This window comes from Ceratotherium simum, chromosome 36, assembly GCF_057802395.1.
Source record: "Ceratotherium simum simum isolate JZ-2026a chromosome 36, ASM5780239v1, whole genome shotgun sequence".
Lineage (NCBI taxonomy): Eukaryota > Metazoa > Chordata > Mammalia > Perissodactyla > Rhinocerotidae > Ceratotherium > Ceratotherium simum.
Genome location: NC_141935.1, coordinates 30,996,186 through 31,015,342, shown reverse-complemented (window position 1 = coordinate 31,015,342; position 19,157 = coordinate 30,996,186). Strand labels below are relative to the sequence as shown.

The 19,157-nt window shown below is 47.3% G+C and overlaps 1 protein-coding gene across 1 annotated transcript in view; it reads right to left on the bottom strand.

Moving 5' to 3' along the window:
* Positions 1–12,360, bottom strand: part of DESI2 (desumoylating isopeptidase 2) — a 48,379-nt gene extending 36,019 nt beyond the window's left edge. Inside the window, exon 1 of the mRNA XM_004439594.3 lies at positions 12,060–12,360. Within this exon, the coding sequence (XP_004439651.1) occupies positions 12,060–12,101 (42 nt within the window). The 5' untranslated portion in view covers positions 12,102–12,360. The remainder of the gene's footprint in view (positions 1–12,059) is intronic.
* Between the last annotated feature and the right edge of the window lie 6,797 nt (positions 12,361–19,157).

Sequence of the window (19,157 nt, the reverse complement as noted above, 5' to 3'; positions counted from 1 at the left end):
GAAGGAGAGGGAAAATCTAAGATGTGTTCCTTTTGGAAATTACAATTTTAACTGTATTTCAACCAGACAACTCTTTTTATACTGTTCAGTCAACCAGAAAACACACACAACAGATTATACTGAGAACTGCTGGAGACAACTAACATGTTAAATTCTTTATCTGGTAGTTCTTTTAACTAACTGTTGGACAATGAGCTAGCAATTATAATTACCCTATGGTATACAAACCAATCTCAGGCTAAATTGTTTATTTTCACAATTTCCACAAATGTTTAAAGACTTATAAATTGGTTCCGTTAAGTTCATCTGGCTGAAAGGCTGAAGACGAGCTGCCAACTCTAACTCTACAAGGGGGATGGCTGTACAATTAACCCAATGTTATACATACACTATATGGAGACTGTAGAGCTCCCGTCAAACGTACAATAGCCTGCTTTCAAGGCTTTAGTTGGGCAGCACTTTGTTCTCTGTAGTACAGCACCTCTCTAGATAAAGGGAGCAACTCCAAAGATGAAGTGACTAAGTCTTGCAACTGCTCAAAGTATACAAATGGGAGCTCACTCGGCTTCGCGAATCCCACAAATAACAACACTAGCAATAACACCAGCTAACAATTCCTAGTGCTTATCATGTGCCAGGTACCATTCTATGCATTTTACGCAAATTGACTCAGAGGATTCTTGCAATAACCCTATGAGCATTAAATATACTACTAATCCCATTTTAGAAGGGAACAGGGGCACACAGAAGTACCTTTCCCAAGGTCACAGAAGTAGGATACAGACCCATGCAGTCTTGTCTAGACCACACTACGAAGACCTGCATTACGCTACTTCTTATCCTAACAGACTCCAAACAGCAAGCTTGACCAAGAAGGAGAAGGTGGAATACAGCTTCTTGCTGCCCTGCTTCAGCCGTGACTCTTTTTCACATCGATACTCTTGCTGTGAACCAGGGCAGTAGTTGGGGGCTCTCACCTGCCACCTGATAGGCTAGGGAGATCCGTCAGGAGAGCAGAGAGAAGCAGGCCCCAGAGGCGAGCAGCCAGCCGGAGAGGTGAACACAGAAGCCACTGCTGGTGGCCAGCAGCCTGCTTCTATATCCTCCTCCAGGCAGCAGCAACGTGAAAAGCAACACACCTTTTCAAAGTAATTACTATGTACCCAGCTCTGGGAATAAAAGGAAGGGTAAGACACCGTCTCTGCCCTCAAGCTCACTGCAGAGCAAGGAACTTAATAACCGATGCGGCTGCATTACTGTTTGATAGCCACAGATAAAATGGTAACAGGTCAGAATGCAGTACATTATGGTGGATGGTAACTGGAGAAGATATTGAAATGTCCCACTAACTCTCCTCCGTTCAGATGGATGAGTACTGGAAAATACTACAGCATATTCAGATGCTGACCGGAATGGCACAGTAGAGAGGAAAACTGATGGGGAGAAGGGAGTGGTGACAATTCAGAGAAAGAAGTCCTCGCACAAGAGAGAGAGGATGGGAACCAGCACACAGTGGAAGGTGAGACCTCAGAGAGGGACACGGGTGATGCATTCCCATTCCATGGAAGAGGAGGAAGGGCAGACTAAATATAGTAGGACAGCAGCGGTGGAAGGATGAGAAAACTCGCTTCAGTTGCTCTTTTTCTTTTAAATGAAATAAGCAGTGAGGTCATCAGCTGAGAGTAAGGAAGGGGGAGAGTATGAAATAACTGTAGTTGTCTTGGAGAGTGGGCAAGTCAGTTGATCAGAGAAATAGGAAGCATTGCCAGATAGCATTTAGGGTCCTCTTGGGGTTTGTGGTCACGATTTTAAAGAGATTAGTCAGTTTGGTTGTGTTTTTCTCTAGCTGTGTTCAGCTGCAGAGAGTTCAATTTAACTGGGGTTGCCAGACAAGTGTGACAGAGGGAACAATTACAGTGGTGGACCACAGAATCTGAGATGAGGGGAGGAGTAAAGGAACAATTATTTTAAGGAATTGGCTCATGCAATTGTGAGGGATGCTCAGTATGAAATTTGCAAGGCAGGCTGGCAGGCTGGAGACCCCGGGGAAGAGTGGATGTTGCAGCTCGTCCGGAGGCTGCATTGCTTCTTCCTTAGCGGACCTCAGTCTTTTTCCTTAGGGCGCTCAACTGACTGGATGAGGCTCACCCACATTATGGAGGATAATCTGCTTTACTCAGAGCCCACTGATTTAAACGTTAATCACATCTGAAAAATATCTTCACAGCAACATCTAGACTAAACTAGACTAACATCGACTAAAAATTGGGTACGAGCTTAGCCTAGCCAAGCTGACACATAAAATTAACCATCACAGAAATATTCAGAGAAACAGTTTAGGATGTAGGAGATTTTTGGGTAACTGCCCATTCATGAGTTCCAGAGAGCACAGTGGAAATTAATTTAGGGAGGAGTGTGAGATTAGGACAAATAAATGGAGAAACATAGCACTTTTCAGGGATGGGAGGAGAAGGAGAAATATAATGTGGTGGTGAAGGGCACAGATTGCAGTGTCAGAGCTCTTGGTTCAAGACTATGCTCTACCACTTACGGCACGATACTGAGCAGGTTCTTCAACTGAGCTTCAGTTTCATCATCCTAAGGGACAACGGTATGAGGGAATGGCTTAGGGCAACGGCTGGCATACAGGAAATACTCAAAATTGTTAGCTTTTGTTATTATGGGAAGACATAATGTTGTAAATCTATCAATTCTCCGCCAAAATTATTCATAAATTTAATGTCATTACATTTAAAATTTCAGTGAGTTTTTTTGACGCAGATTCCACATTTTATTTGAAAATTGAATGTGAGAAAAATAAAGAAAATTTTGAAAGAGAATAAGAGAAACCTGTATCACCAGATATCAAAACACACTGCAATTAAACACCTGATAACGGTGCAAGAAAGAGGCAACTAAACAAATGAACAGCACCGAAAGTCAAGAAATAGACTTATATATCCATGAAAATTTAGGATAGGATAAAGGTGGCATGTACCTCCGATTAACATGGGGAACTATGGATCGTTCAATAAACAGTGTTGGGATAACTGGCTTCCCAACTGGGAACAAATGTAGATTATTTCTATAATTTTAGACTAGGGAAAGCCTTTCTAGGGATGACATGAAGCCGCAAGGTCACAAAACAACAACTACAGTTTTTTTTTGTGAGGAAGACTAGCCTTGAGCTGACATCTGTGCCCATCTTCCCCCACTTGATGATACAGGACGCCGCCACAGCATGGCCTGACAAGTGGTGCGTCGGTGCGCACCTGGGATCCGAACCCAGGCGCCAGCAGCACAGCACGCGCACTTAACCGCTACGCCACGGGGCCAGCCCCGACAGTTTTGACCACACATAATTTAAAATTTCTAAGGCAAAGGACACCATAGACATACTTAACAAGCTTAACAGAGGATTTTATTTACTGTCATTTCCTAAGTTATATGCTTGGTCCTACTTGTCTTCATTTTTCTTTTTGTTTTCTCTTACACCACATGGACTATGTTTTCTCTGCTGTTTCTCCTCTAGATAAGACTTTATCCCAACAATACTTACATTTACATGAAAAAAAAATTACACATACATTGAAATAAAACTTCCCAATACCAACAAGAATCAACTGTATCTACTGACTTACCTCCTCCTGTGTATGGCTACCAGATGCTTTCACCGCCTCCCTCTCACCCATGGTTTGGTCAATACCATCTGAGACTTAATTTTTTTAATATGTTCATTTTCTTTGAAGAGTAATTCTGGATACTGGCATTGTTTTTAACCATACATACCATACCATTTCAACCATCTAAAATGGGATTGGCTATGTTAAACGACTGTTGATGCCCATGGCTTTTCCATTTAACTGTCCACCCCATTCTTAAGTTCTTGAGTATCTTTTAATGCCCCAAAGGTACCTGCATACCATCTATGTCTATGTCCTTTTGCACACGAATGACAACTTGAGAAGCTATAGTATTCTGACATAAATGGTTTCCCTTTCAATACTCTGTAGATAATGCTCCAGTTTATTTAGGCTCTGGTGTCATGAAAGAGAAGTCTCAAGTTAGCTTGATTTTGTTTTCTTCTCAGTAACTTTTTTCCCTGTGTGTATTTGTAGGATTTTTTTGCTTTATTCTTAAAATTTGAAAATTAAACCAGACTTTGGTTGAATGTCCCTAACTTTTAAAAACTGCCTAGTAGTTGATCCTTTTGGATATTGGCACTGAGCCTTCTATTCCAAGTTCTGAGAGACTTTCTAAATCTCACTTATTTTCTCTGCTGTTTTCAATCTGCTGTTCACTAACTCGTGCTGTAGTTTTAAATTAGGCAGTGGTGCTTTTCACCCTTGTGGAATCCATCTAACCTCACCTTGTTCCTTCCTTAGTACTGCCTGCTCTATTTTCAATGATCCCCACAAATCTAGCTGAGGATGTAAATCAGAGATTCCCCTAAAAGCTTCTCTTGTTCCTTGCTGTATGTTTCCATGAGAGCAGGTGTGTCTGATTCACCCTCTGTCCTTGCCTACCCTCCACTTGGAACCTTCTTCTCCTAACTACCCGGATGGCGTACCCTTCACCTTTTAGGACGGCCTTCTTGGTGAGGCCTGCCTTGACCACCCTGGAACTGCAGTGGCAACTGTCCCAGGACACCCTGACCTACACTGGCCCTCCCCTTGCCCTGCTTTATTTTCTTCTTTAGCCCTACTGCCACTAAATATACCATCTATTTTACTTATTGAAGTTTATTCTGTTAATAGATGGCTCAGATACATGAACCTGGCATTAACTTACTTAAGTACTTGCATGTTTATTCTGGATAAAAATTTCAAAAAGCAAAAAAAAATTATTCTATTTTCATCATTGGGGAAAAAAAAAGGAATATGATAGAAAAGATGCCAGTTCTTCTCAAGTTAATTTATAGGTTTAGTGCAATTCCAATTTAAAAAAATTCATGGATACTGGATATACATCCAAAAGAACTGAGAGCAGGGGCTTGAACAGACACTTGTACACCACGCTCACAGCAGCATTATCCACAACAGCCAAAAGCTGGAAGCAACCAGTGTCCACCGACAGGCGAATGGGTAAACAAAACGTGGTACAGATGCGCAATGGAATATTATTCAGCCTTAAAGAGGAAGGAAATTCTGACGCATGCCACAACATGGACGAACCTTGAGGACACTATCAAAGTGAAATAAGTCAGTTACAAAAAGACAAATCCCATATGATTCCACTAATATGAGGTACCTAGTCAAATTCATAGAGACAGAAAGGATAATGGTGGTAACCAGGGGCTGAAGGGGAAGGGGAAATGGGGAATTGTTTAATGGGTAAGAGTTTCAGTTTGCAAGACGAAAAAGTTCTGGAGGTTGGCTGCATAACAATGCGACTATACACTGATCTACTGAACTATACAGCTCAAAATGGTCAAGACAGTACATTTCATGTGTATTTTAACACTATTTTAAAAAGACAAAAAAAGTATGGCATTTTTTCAGAGAGCCTTACAAAGTACTCCTAGAAAAGGAAATGAATAACAGCCAAGAAAACTTTGGAAAAATAATGAAGGGAAACTGGCTCAGCCATATACTGAGATATATTGTGAAATTATACTAATTAACATGGTCTAGTAATGAGACTAGAATCAACATTTCTGTATGGGGAAGAATTTAGTATTATGGTAAGGATGCCATCACAATTTAGTGAGGAAAGGTTTTTATTTCAAATAATGTGGGGTCAATTAGTTAATTTTTAAGTTATTGTTTTGGGGGTAGGGAGCCATCACAGTCATATGCCAAAATACATTCGAGGTAAATTGAACTTAAAATTATACTCATGTATCTCATTTCCTTTTATTATTTTTCTGCCTTTCTTACAGTTTAAGATTACCTTGGCAGTCTTCCCTTTACATTCTGTTAACCAAGTGGGTGACAACTGGACAATAATGTGGCTTTGGAATTTAAACAGTCTTGTAAAAATCTGACAGTCAACAAATGGAAAGTACAAGTATATCCTGTCTTAAGAAAAACTCACTTAAAAGAATTCACCTAAAATAGTAGGCTCTTCTTGGTATTGCAAAGTATTTAACTTATAAGGGTCATTAAATTCTTTTTGTTAACTTTATCCATCACCATAAATGTGACCTTGGGGCTGACACACGATGCCACTGCAGTTTGAAGGGCCTGTAATCACCATGTGCTGGGACCCTTAACTTCTGAATACCTGCCAATCATAAGGTTTCCACACTTCATTTTCTGAATACTGCAAATTTTCCACTTTAAGTTACGAGGTTAATATTTATCCCATGCCAAGTCAAGGGACTGCTAAAGGGAACACTGGACACTTTGGGGTTTATGGAATACTTTTCATAGATGTTGAGGCAGACTCCATAAGACGTCCACACCCCAGTCTCCAGAACTTGCAAAGATGTGACACTACAAGGCAGCAGGACTTTGCAGATGTAATTAAAGTCATGGACATAAAGAGAGGGAGATTATCCTGGAATATGCTTGTGGGTCCCATCTAATTACACGAGCCCTTAGAAGCAGAGAACTTTCTCTGGATGGAGGTAGAATAGACGTGACAGAAGGCCGGGTCAGAAATATCTGAAGCATGAGAAGGACTCAATGTGCTATTGCTGATTTGAAGATGAAGGATGCAGATGAGGAATGCAAGAGGCTTTAAACAGCGGAGAGAGGCTCCCGGCTGACAGCCAGCAAGGGACGGGACCACGGCCCTACAACTGCAAGCAGCTGACTTTTGGTAACAATCTGAATGAGCCTGGAAGATTTGCCTCTAGAGCCTTGGCCAGCTGACACCTTGATTTCAACCCTGTGAGACCTGGAGCAGAGGAACCAGCCTCGCCCACCTGGACTTCTGACCTACAGAAGTATGAGATAATAAATCTGCCTTGTTTTATTTATTTTTTTGTGAGGAAGACCAGCCCTGAGCTAACATCCGATGCCAATCCTCCTCTGCCAATCCTCCTCTTTTTTGCTGAGGAAGACTCGCCCTGGGCTAACATCCGTGCCCATCTTCCTCTACTTTATATGGGACGCCGCCACAGCACGGCTTAACAAGCGGTGCATCGGTGCGCGCCTGGGATCCAAACCGGTGAACCCCGGGCCGCCGCAGCAGAGCGCGTGCACTTAACCGCTTGCGCCACCGGGCCGGCCCCAAATCTGCCTTGTTTTAAACTGCCAAGTTTTTGGGAATTTGTTATTGCAGCAATAGAAAACAAATACATAGAGAGATTGAATTCTTTTCTCAAACGTACTAAACCAAAAAAAAAAAAGGGAAGAGAATACCGCCATGGATAATGCAGGAGGGCAGATTTATAACTGTTCTTTTCCTCAGCTAGACGCAGGGGTCACCGCTTCTATGTCAAGTGGTGGAGGTGGCACTGGCCCCAGAAGCATACTTGGTACAAGAAAATTAAGACTAGTTTCTACTAACTAGTTAGTCTACGTTAAAATTCAAGAACTGACAATGTTTTCAGAAAGATTATCTTCCAAGGAGTGACTAAGATCCAACTTTAAAAAATAATCATTTCCTCAGTCTAGTCCCACAGTGTTTAAAAAAAACAAAAACGAAACAAAACCACGTCAAAGAAGAATACTTGATATCTTTCCTACCCCATTCCCATGATCCTCCCCATCATTTGGTCACCCTGTTCCAACAACGAAAGCTAAATCCAGCAATGTACTAAGTACAAGGAAAAAAATACAGAAATAGGTATTTGGCACAAAGAGAAGAGGGATCAGATGACCTTTCCACGCCATTTAAGTACTGGCACCATTCCTAATAAAACTGCCTAGTTAAAATCCCATTCATTCAGTAAAAATTTATTTACAGAATACCTTCTAGTGACAGGCTCTGTTCTAGACACTGGTGAGAGTATGATGCTACCCAGGAATTTAGTCTAGTGGGGTGCAGAGAATTATAACACAGGCAGTGACTGAGATATGCAGAAAGTACAACGCAGAAGGGCACAGGAGTTCACCCAAGTCTGATAAAGAAAGGCTCAGCTACAGCCAGAAGGAGCCGGAGGCTGCGCTGATCAATGCTGGAGCAGCACGTTCCCGACAGAAGGACCAGGACGTGTAAAGACACTGAGGTGTGAACTAGTGTAGTATAGCCTGTCCGAATAACTAAAAATCTCATTGTGTGAGCATAAAGAGTATAAGTTAAGGTGGGGTGGGAAGCAGTGGGGGATTGGTGGGACACGGGCCTTTAACAGTCAGGTGAAGGTGACATCATAAAGGGTATTAGACGTTATCTCGTAGGTGAATTTTCGGCAAAGGAATGGCACAATCACTTACCTTTTAGATAGATTACTTTGGTAACAGAAGGGAAGATGGATTAAAATGAAGTAATCCCCGAGACTGAAACTAGGAAGAAGGCTATTACATCGAATAGCCAACAGAGATAATGAGGGCCTGAACTTGAGAAGCAACAGTGGGAACGAGGATAAGGGAGCCAATGTAAAGACTATTCAGAAAGTAAAATATGTGACAGCACAGGTTCCCAGGTAACTGCCATTTTCAACTCCCTGCCTGCCTTACCCACAACTCACTAAAAGCCTGGAAAAGCCAGATCCTCTCTTTCTCAGTTTCATCACAGTTGCATGTGAGTGAGCCAATTCTGGACAATCTCTCGGGAAATGAGGTGGCTCTGGCAAAGCTTCTCCTTTCTACTAACAGGAGAGAGGTGCAGGCAGAGAACGGCCCTACTCACCCCCGTCTCTTCCACGTCTGCTGAAGGAGGAGCCTATGTGTGGTGCTGTGACACTCATTCTACAACTATGAACAAAAGCCAACATGCTGAGGACAGCAGAGAAGGATGGAAAGTCTTGGTCCTGATGACCCAGCTGAGCTGCTGAACTAACCCCGGGACCATTTGGCTCCGGACTTAAGAAAAGTATCCTTCCAGTTTAAGCCACTGGTTGTCAAGCTCTCTGTTACTTTCAGACAGATCAACCAAACTAAAACAGAGGCAGGGCCTGGGGACTTGACCGAGAAGGGTTTGCAATAAAGAGGAATTTAGTTTCACTCCTGGGTTCCGGCTTGGGAAAGTGAGTAGAAGAAGGTGCTAGTTATCAAGATAAAATTACAATACAAGAGGTCTTCTTTGGGGGGGATGGAGTAAGGGGCAATGGGGAAGAGAGGGAAGTGAAAAAGTGTCTTCCTGGATGTGCTGATCTGGAGACACGATGGAATCATTTAGGTGAAGAGCACACGTAGACGAGTTGGGTGCTCTTTCAGGAAGTCTGACCTAGACCTCCAGCTGTACGGGAAGCCGGATCGTCCTCCACCTGCATGACATCACCTGCTCCTGGAGGAGTCGCATGGAGACAGGAGGCCAAAAGAATGGAGTCCCGACAGAGACTGCCTTATCTGAAGACCCCTGGGAAACGTTTCTTCACTACTCTTTTAAGACTCTGAAGACGTACAGATACTATTAAAGATGGGAAGAAAATTGTTTACAGAATATATCTACAAACATTATCACACTACTGCATATTTTTATTTTATAAAAATTCATTAATAGCCAAGACAATCTGAAAAGGACAAAATCTGGACCTATGCACTGAAGACCTTGTTCTACAGTGACTACCCCAGACAGTCCCGGCAACTGAAACTAATCTGACTCACCCGCTTCATTACGCACGCCAGTCAATCAGGAACAGGTGAACAACCTCACGCCCAAGACTCGGAAAATAACTCTAGGACAAGTTTTATTGCTGGAAGATCACCCCAAAGTACACAGAGGAAAATAATCAGGGAGAAGGCGGCAAGCAATAATTTAGTAGCACTACGTAGGATTAAGAACCTTTCCGGAAGCATATTATTCCTCCATGAGAAGGCAGTTACCACAGGGGACCCTGACACCATTATTTCGTATATGTGGCAGAGTCTTGGATGAAAAGAATGATCAGCAGCTCCCAATCTAGTGAAGGGAAATACAGTCCGAGCTGGAGCCGGTGACAGTCTCACAGACAGACAGACACAGGGATCTCGGCTGAGGTCCCTATAAACAGTGATTACAAGCGCCAACCAAAGGGTGCTTTTCGTGTTTGCGAAGCTTGGGCTAGGTAGAGAACTGATGTACCAGGCCTGCGCAGACGACAGCAATCCTCATCAAAGGCATCTCTGATGAACAGAAAGTACAACCAAAGGTAAAAGGAATTTGCCCTAGACATCAAGCAAAAATGTTTCAAAAACCAAAACTGACTTGAGGAAAATGAGTATAGTAGATATACACTCGTGCCTCAACCCACTGGTCTTAATTCTAAAACATAACTGACCATGCAGCTCCCTACCACGAAAACTTTCACCGGTTCTCCTGGCTCACAGACCCCCTCAGCCCTTCATTCCAGCCCCCGCCTCCAAAAAAATAAAAAAGAAAATGCAATATACGTGATACAAACGTGGGAATTATTCAGTAGAGAAGATAATGAATCAGACTGTGGTCTAGAAATTCTAGATCCTATTTTTAGTCATCTGGGCGGGTGTAACTTACCCTTTACCTGTTTTCTCTGTTAACTACCTACCTTACAAACGTGGTGTAAGGAATAAGATCTTTGTTAATACTTTTAACATCTTTCAGAACATTCCTCCCTTTAAAATATACTGGTGTGAATATCATCTCTAGCTTTTCCTATGTTTACCACAATTAGCAATGATTTTTGTGATTCATAACATACCTAAGGTGTAAAGAAGCCCCTTATACGCCAAAGAACGTATTTTCAGTTTTACTAAAAAAGTTAAACTTCTCTCTTCCTCTACCTTCTCAGATTTTTTAGGCTATGAAACCGTGGCCCTGAGTGCACTGCATAATCTTAATTTATACAGGGGCTTAATAATCTAGAAGAAAAGGCATACTGTGCTCTCAGAAGCAGAATACATCCTGAGAAATCGTTTGTAATAGTCCTCATGAATAAACAAGAAACCAAATTCAGATCAGGGGGGTGGGGGGGTGGGGAGGGGCACAGAAACAGTAAAAAGGCAATTAAAAGTCTTGAAAAATAAAGGTACCCAGCTGAACACAAAAAGTTTAATCTAGAGAATTATTTCTCAACCAGTGACACAGGCAGAAGACCTTCCCAAGCGCCTGCATGCCTAGGACCCTAGTTCTGATGATTCTTCTCTGTAACCGCTTCTATCACGCCTCCCTGTTCCAGTGCGTTCTCCCACCTCCCGTCACCTCCGCGCTCACATCAGAACCCAACCCCAGGCAGCTCACGTCGAGCCCGGGCCGCCTCCACGCCCTCCCGACAGAATTCCCACGTTACATTCTGAGAACTCCTCTCTCCCTACGACGTGACACTGTAAATTTTAAAACTCATCAACAGTGCGCGGGAATAACAAGTTTAGGCGTGAGAAGGAGAACCACGACTCCCGCCCTCTAGTATCCCTGCTGTTCTGCATCTTCAAGCCAACAGCAGCGAGCACTTCTTCACTTGCCAATCCACTTACAGGGAACTCGAAAGCTCGCGGGCAGAGGCGACCCTTGACAAGAAATCACCGACCCGAAGCCGGCCAGCCAGCAGGCGCCCAACCGCCACGAGAACTCGCCCCCGCGTCCTCCAGCTCCGTCCAGCCCTCGGACTCGCCCCTGCGGCCGCGGTCCGCGAGTCCGGCGACTTAACGGGCCGGTTCCTCCCGCCCCGTCCCGGGTCCCGGCCGGCACCTGCTCTCACCCGGGAAGCGGGTTCGGATCCGGGGAGGAGCGTCTCTAAGGGGTCCAGCTGAGCTGTGTCCCCGACAGCGCGGGGCCGCCCCATAACGAGGCCGGGCGCCGTCCGCGCGGCCTCGACGGCCGAGCCTTCCGGGCTCGACGGCCGGGCGTCCGCAGACTCGGTCGAGGGGAGGCGGGCAGGGGCCCCCACGAGGGGGGCGGGCGGGGCGCGGACCCGCGACGGCCGCTGCCGGACACGGCTCCCCGGCCGGGGCCGCGGGGTCAGGCGGGCCCGAGGCCCACACGACGGCCGGGCGGGTATCAGGACACACCGCCCCCGCCCCGAGAACTGCCCCGGCGCCGCGGGCCGCACTCACCATGTCGTACACGTTGAGCACCACCAGCTGGTTGGCCCCCATCCTCCTCCCGCGGCCGCCGCCGCGCCCTCCGGCCGCCCGTGTCCGCGGGCCCGAGGCCGCCCCCCGCCGGCGCCGCAGCGGCCCGAGCCGGGCACTAGGCGCTCCGCCCCGCCCGCGGCAGCATCGGGGGCCGGGCCGCTCCGGGCGCCGCCGACTGGACGCGCGGGGCCGACGCGCCGCTCCGGTGCCGGCCCGCTCCGGCTCAGGCGCCTCCCCCGGCGGCGGACACGTGGGGAAAGGCGGGGCCGCAGCGAGGGGCGGGCGCCAGGCGCCCCGGGGCGGGGCCGGCCCGGCGGCGGGGCCAAGCCCGCCTGCGCGCCGGCTCTCCGCGGCCGCACCTCGAGGCCTAAGATGGCGCGGCCTCCCGCGCCTCTCCAGCCCGGCGGCGCGGCGTCCCAGGAAGACTACAGTTCCCAGCATGCACTGAGGAGCCCCCGCTCGCCGCTTGAAGCGCAGAGGCGGAGTCCCAACAACAGGCCCTTCGCCGCGGCGCGCTTCCAGCCGTCGACTACGGCTCCCAGCATGCCGCGGGGAACCCGATCCCACAGGACCCGGCTTCCCTGGAGACTACAGCTCCCAGCATGCCGCGGGCGTCCCGCTCCCACAGGACGCGGCCTCCTCGGAGACTACATCTCCCGGCGTGCCGCGCCTGGCACCTACGTCCGCCCCTCTGTGGTCGCCCCTCTGTGGTCGCCCTTGGCGGGCTGTGAGTCCTCTGCCTTCGGCCGCCCTCGGCTGGGGCTGCTGCTTTTTCTGTCGCCTTGAGGCCGATGAAGCCCACGAAACGTGGCACAGGACCAGAGTGATCACCGTGTTTTCCGAGTCTCTTCTCACTCTTTTTTTTGGGGGGCGGGGGCGGTGAGGCAGTGCTGGAGGAAGGCGGGTTACTGGTGGGGGAGGGCATCCAGGCGTCCAGTTCACCCTCAGTGTGGAATTCTGTATTTTGTGAAAATGTCCTGCTGAGGTGGGACGAGTACAGTGTTCGTAGGTTAGCACAACCCCCGGACGCACGAGGCGCCTTTGCATTCATTCAACAGGTATTTGTCGTGTGCCTGCCATGTGCCGGGCGGTGTGCAGGCCCCGGGGAATACGGTCATAAACAGCCGGGAGGACGGCCAAGATGTCAGTGATAGGTGCTTTGCAGAGAATTAGAACAAGAAGTGATTGAGAGTAGTTTTAGGTTGGCTGCAGCGGGAAGGTCTCGGTGACAAGGTGAGGTTTAAGCTGAGATCTGAATGACAAAAAGCCAGCAAATATCAGGGGACAAATATCCTGTTAAAAGGGAACAGCAGAGCTAATTGAGCCAACCAGTTAGGAAGCTGTTCCATAGGTGCACGCCAAAAGGTGGCTTGGATATTGGGGGTGGTGGGGGACACAAAATTAGACAGATTGAAATGGTTTGGAAGTAGAGTCTACAGGACTTGCTAATGGGTTGGATGATGAGTTTGTTAGAGAACATTCAAGGATACTTACAGATTTTGACTTGGGAAATTGAGTGGATGGTGGTGCCATTTATAAGGTGTGAAAATTGGGAAGAAGGGGTTGGGAGGAGGGAAATTTAGAGTTATGGTTTGGTCGTGGTAAGTTGGAGATGCTTTTTAGACCCCCATGATGTCAAGTTGGCCTTTGGATAAACTGGAGGCGTGGCCATTCTACTTAGACTTGAAAGCCTGGGGACTGACTGGATGACCTAGGAAAATGTGTAGCTAAAAAAAAAGAGAAAGGGCCAAAGAAAGAGCTCTAGGACCCTTCATTTGGAGGTCAAGTAGAGGAGGAGGAGGACCCACGGAGGCAGGAGGAGAACGTGGTAACAGAAGACTGTTCCATTCAACAGTGTGGAGGTCACCGTGGCCTCGACACCTGAGAGCAGTCTCGGGAGGAGTGGGATCCAGAGAACATCCGGCATGGTCTGAGGAGTGAGTGTAAGGTGAAGAAATGGAAACAACTATAGGCAACTTGGGGCAATAGTGGGATAGGGCTGTGGGGTCAATGGAGGGCATCTTAAAGATGAGAGATACTGAGGTCTTCTTGTATGTAAGGAGAGAGAAATTGGTGATGTGGGAGAGAGGAGGAGACTTCCAAGGGCCGGAGGAGGGGACGAGATCCAGTGCCCAACTGGAGGCATTGGCCTTTAGGAGGAGGGAGCCTCCCCCCGTGGTGACAGCATGTAAGGTGGGTGCAGGTGCACCGTGAGGGCACAGCAGATCTGGAAGACGGGTGGAGGCAGGTTAGGAATTTGGAGGTGGGGGAAATGAGGGTGTTCTGTTCTGCTTTCCTTTAATTTTCTCAATGAGTAAGAGGCAAGATGATCACTGGAGAGTCAGAGAGGGGAGGGGAGGGGGCAGGGAACTTGAAGACAAGAAGGTGTAAAGTAGGGAAGACAAATATACTAGGGCATTGGGGTTGAATTGCCAGGCAGTGTGGAGTGGCAGTAAGTGCTGTGTGTGATTGTTATTTGACCGTCCTCAGGTAGGTTGTGGACCACGTTCTAAAATTTATTTTTGGCGTCCCCAGCTGCTCTGCTTCCCTTCCCCACTGTGGCCTTCGTCTCACCTAACCCACTGAACAGCCACAGGTGAGGAGAGGCACCACTCACTCCTCCTTTAGTCCTGGCTGCAGCGCTGAGGGCTCCACCCGCTGCTTCCTCACCTGTTCCTCTGCACACTGCCTTTGCCCTTTGTGATCTCATCTCTCTCAGCTGTGAGTATCGTGGGTGCTGATGGGTCTAGTTCCCCCATCTCCACCCGCCTTCTCTCTCAGCACTGGGCCAGCATAACCTGTAGCCCATTGGACTTCTATACCAGATGTATTAGTTTCCTGTTGCTGCTGTAACAAATGACCACAAACTTAGTGGTTTAAAACAACGCAACACACATTTATTATCCTACAGTTCTAGAGGTCAGAAGTCCAAATGCGTCTCCCTGGGCTAAAATAAGTACTATGTTCCTTATGGAGGCTCTAGGAGAGAATCTGCTTCCTTGTCTTGTTCAGCTGACTCTCCTGCCTCCCCCTTTTGTTTATAAGGACACTTGTGATTACACTGGGCCCGCCTGCAAAATCCAGGGCACTGTCATCTCAAGATCCTTAACTAATCACAGCTGCAAAGTCTTTTTTTTTCTTTGTAAGGTAACATATCTGCAGGTTCTGGAGAATTGGATGTGAACATCTATGGGGAGCTAATACCACATAGGGTGTCACACGGTCACTACAGACTCATCAGGTATAAAAAAGAATTCACTGTCTGATCGTGGAAACAGTTGTATTGCTCGTATAATTCAGGATGCACTCAACACTGAAATGATCCATCATTCATTCGTTGAACAAGTATTAAATGAGTACCTTTTGTATCTCAACTACTGTGTATCACTAGTACATGGTGATAAAACAGACATGGCTTGTGCCCTCATGAAGCTTACAAACCAGTGAAAGACAGAAAAAAAGGTGTGTATTTATCCATTATTTTGTAATTTAAATTGAAGGAGATAGGCACTAGTAGAGCATAATAGGGAGACTTATTTGGGGTAGTTGTCAGGAGACAGAAACCACCAGTTATTTTAACAAAGAAAATTTAATATAAAGAATTGTGAGTTGGGTATTGGAGGCCTAAAAAGACAAGAGGGAAACACCAAGGTGTCAGAGGGGTAGTAAGTGCCAGAAACAACTGTCACCCCTGGGCTTGGGGGGCTAGGAGGTTGGGATTTAAACATTTTTAAAGCTTGGAGGAGAGCTGTGTAGAGCTGGAATCCAAAACTCGGAAGAGAGGAGTTTGGCAAGACGGTGCTGCTGGTGTCTGAGGGGGCGCAGTGATGCTGGTCCTGGAAATTTTTAAAAACTTTAAGCTGGAAATCAACCGCCACTACTGAACTCTGCTGCCACTGCTGGGATGCAGAAGCGTGGGTAAGTTCACGCCGACAGGAAGGGTGGACAACAGGAAGCCCTTCCTCCTCCTGCTGCCTGCCAGTCTCCTCTAGTACCTGGTCCTAGAGAAACCCGCAGGGAGCCAGGTGGAGAGCAGAAATGTGGTTTGCAGAGTCCTGGCCCCGGCAGTGAGAAAGGCAAATTTGAAACTGAGGGACAGCAGCCTTGATACAACCTCCCACAAACGATTTCTTAGTCCGCCTGGAGGGAGACATAAGTTGTCCGAAGCATTATCAAGGAAAATAAATTTTAATGCCTGTTGCTACCTGAGCTGTATTGTGGAGATGAACTGAGTCCAATTGTCTTATTTATTGTTGTGAGCCAAATTATCTCAAAACAAAGCAGTTTAAAACAAACATTATTTTACTACTCCTGAGGTCAGGAATCAGAGCATCTGGCTCACATTTGGTGAGTGTCTCTGGCTCAGGGTCTCTCATGGAGTTGTGGTCATCCGAAGGCTTGACCGGGGCTGGAGGGTCTGCTCCTGGGCGCACTTGCATAGCTGCTGGCAGGAAACTCCCATTGGTCACCACACAGGCCTCTCTGTAGGGTTGCTCATGACCTAAGGGCTGCTTCTTCCAGAGTGAGTGATCCAGAAGAGGGGCAGAGTGAGAAGGACGGAAGCTGCAGTGTCTTATAACCTCATCTTGGAAGGGACCTGCTGTCCATTCTGCTCTGTTCTGTGGGTCACACTGACCAACTCGGGAGCAGTGTGGGAGGAGACTACACAGGGTGTGGACACCAGGAGTCAAGGGTCATTGGGGGCTACTTGAAGGCTGGCTACCGCAGATGGCTACGTAAAACCCTACCACCTCCACTAAAGTGGCCGTCAGAGTGGAGAATGGCTTGTGTGTTGTGGAACACTGCTCGTCTCCTCTCTATCATGAGAAACATGGGAGGTCATCCTCGGCTCCCCTCCTGCTCCGCCCCATCCTCTGCTGTGTCAGTTGTCACTGGTTGGTGACACTGACTGCTTCAGTTGGGTGGGTAAGCCAGTGTTAAAAGGTGGGCATGTGGATTCTACAGCAGATCTTGAAGCAGTTCATTTCCCATTTCAGAATTGCCAGCTACCCGAGGAGAAAACATAGTTGGAAAATTCAGAGAATAATGGTGGTTTTTGTCTTAGATGTTTTTAGTTACGAGGTGACTTTATAAGCCATTGGTAGTTGTACTGGCTTGTTGATATGGCAGTGAAATGCGACTGCCTTTGATCCGTCTTTGATTGTGGTGGTTGCAGGAGCTGCTTGGGTGGGCACTGCTGCTCTGTATCTGGAGCGGTGATTGCTATGGAGAATTATTCCATATTGGTGCTAAGATAGAGATCATCCTTGTTGAAATTTGGGCAATCAGCTGCCCCAGTGGCTGTTTCATTCTTAATTGGTACTGTGTGACCCAGGGCCTACAGCACTGCATCCCAGACACCATGACCAGACCAGACATGAACTTGTCAGCTATTTGGGTTATCTGGATGAGGACGTATATTTGGGAATTCCACAGGATGGGCGGGTAATTGAATATTGTTGTCCATGTGAATGTGAACTCTTTCTGATCTTTTCTTATGGGATGGAAAAGAATGCATTTGCCAAGTCAATAGTTGCATACCGGATACCTGGGGCCTGATTAACCTGCCCTGGCACTGATACCCTATCTGGCACACCACCCACAATTGGCACCACGACTTGGTTACATCTGCCGGCGTCTACAGTCGTTCTCCCGGATCCATCCGTTTCCCGCGTGGGCCAGACTGGTTACTAGATGAAGATATGACAAAGACCAGCAACCCTGCATCTTGTGGGTCCTTAGTGGTAACTAGTCTCTGCTACTCCCCTGGAAAATGATGATGATTTTCTAACTTGGTTGGGTGTGTGGGTAGGGGACAAGTTCCACTTGGTCTTCCCCACTATGACACGCCTGCTCCACAGACCAGGGGCCCAGTGTGGGCTTTACTCTAACTGCCAAGTATATCAGTTCCAATTACGCACTTGGGGACTGGGGAAAGGACCCTGGGTAGCTCGAGCCACTGTGGCCCTCATAGGTCCCACTCTAAAGGGAGCTTGATGACACATTGAGTATCAGTGTCAACTCAGACCTGTGTCTAATAGTCTCAAAATATCCGGTTAATCCCCCTCTCTAGGGGGATTGTCATGGTATAGACTTGCCACAGTGTTGCAGGGTCCTTCTTCCTAGGGACCTGGCCACCTCTTCATCAGTGGATTCTGGATCTGAAAATCTACTTGGGTCTGGAGACTGGAGCAAGGGACTGTGACTTTTATTAGGATAACTGCCCTCAGTCTCCTCCCCCATTTTTATTTTTTTCTTTAATAGGTGTTAACTGACAGCCTTGTTGGCTGTCTGACAATTTTGCCCTTCACACCACTGTGTCCTTTTAACTCTCTCCACAACTCCCTGCGGCTCAAGCCCCCAATGGCTGCTCCTTGCCTGTCTGTGGCCTCCTGGCTTCTAGCAGTGAAGTGCCACCACCAAGCCTCTCTTACTGTGAGGCCTTGTCCTTATGGGTGTTAATAAACCTGGATCTGTGACTGCCTCGCCTACCACCATCCCTGGCTGCAGAGAACAGCCCCCACTGGACGTTTTAGTGATGCTGGTGGTCCTCTCATCAGGATGTGCTTGGTGAATGTTGTGCCATCTGGACCCTCTCATGGGGCACAATCCTCTGCTGGGTCTTCTGGCCTCATATAATGCACCCTTTCCAGTCCGTCCACCTTCCTGAGCCTTTCCATTCCTTCCTCTACCAACTGCCAGGACACGCAGGCTTTTCTCCTTTGCTCAGAGTTGACCATCATTTTTTCTAGGCTTTTAAGAGCCACCGCAGTGGTGAGTTTGCCCCATTACTTAGAGTTCTTCTAGGGCATTAGTTAAAGCCCATATCCTGAGAAAATGCCCCCAAGTCAACGAATTCTTGCTTATCCAGTTTTAAAGAACTCTTGGAATCCAACTCCAAGCGTACTCCCCTGGCTCCTGCCAGTACATGAAGGTTAGTTTTTGTGCTTCTTCCCTCCCTTCTCAGGCCCAGCTTGTCACCAGCTGCGTTGTGTTGGGATTTAACCCAGGGGAGGGTGTGGGGGGGCATGTGTTGTCTTGTGGGGGAGAGGCTTCTGTGGCACCTTCCAGCCCAGC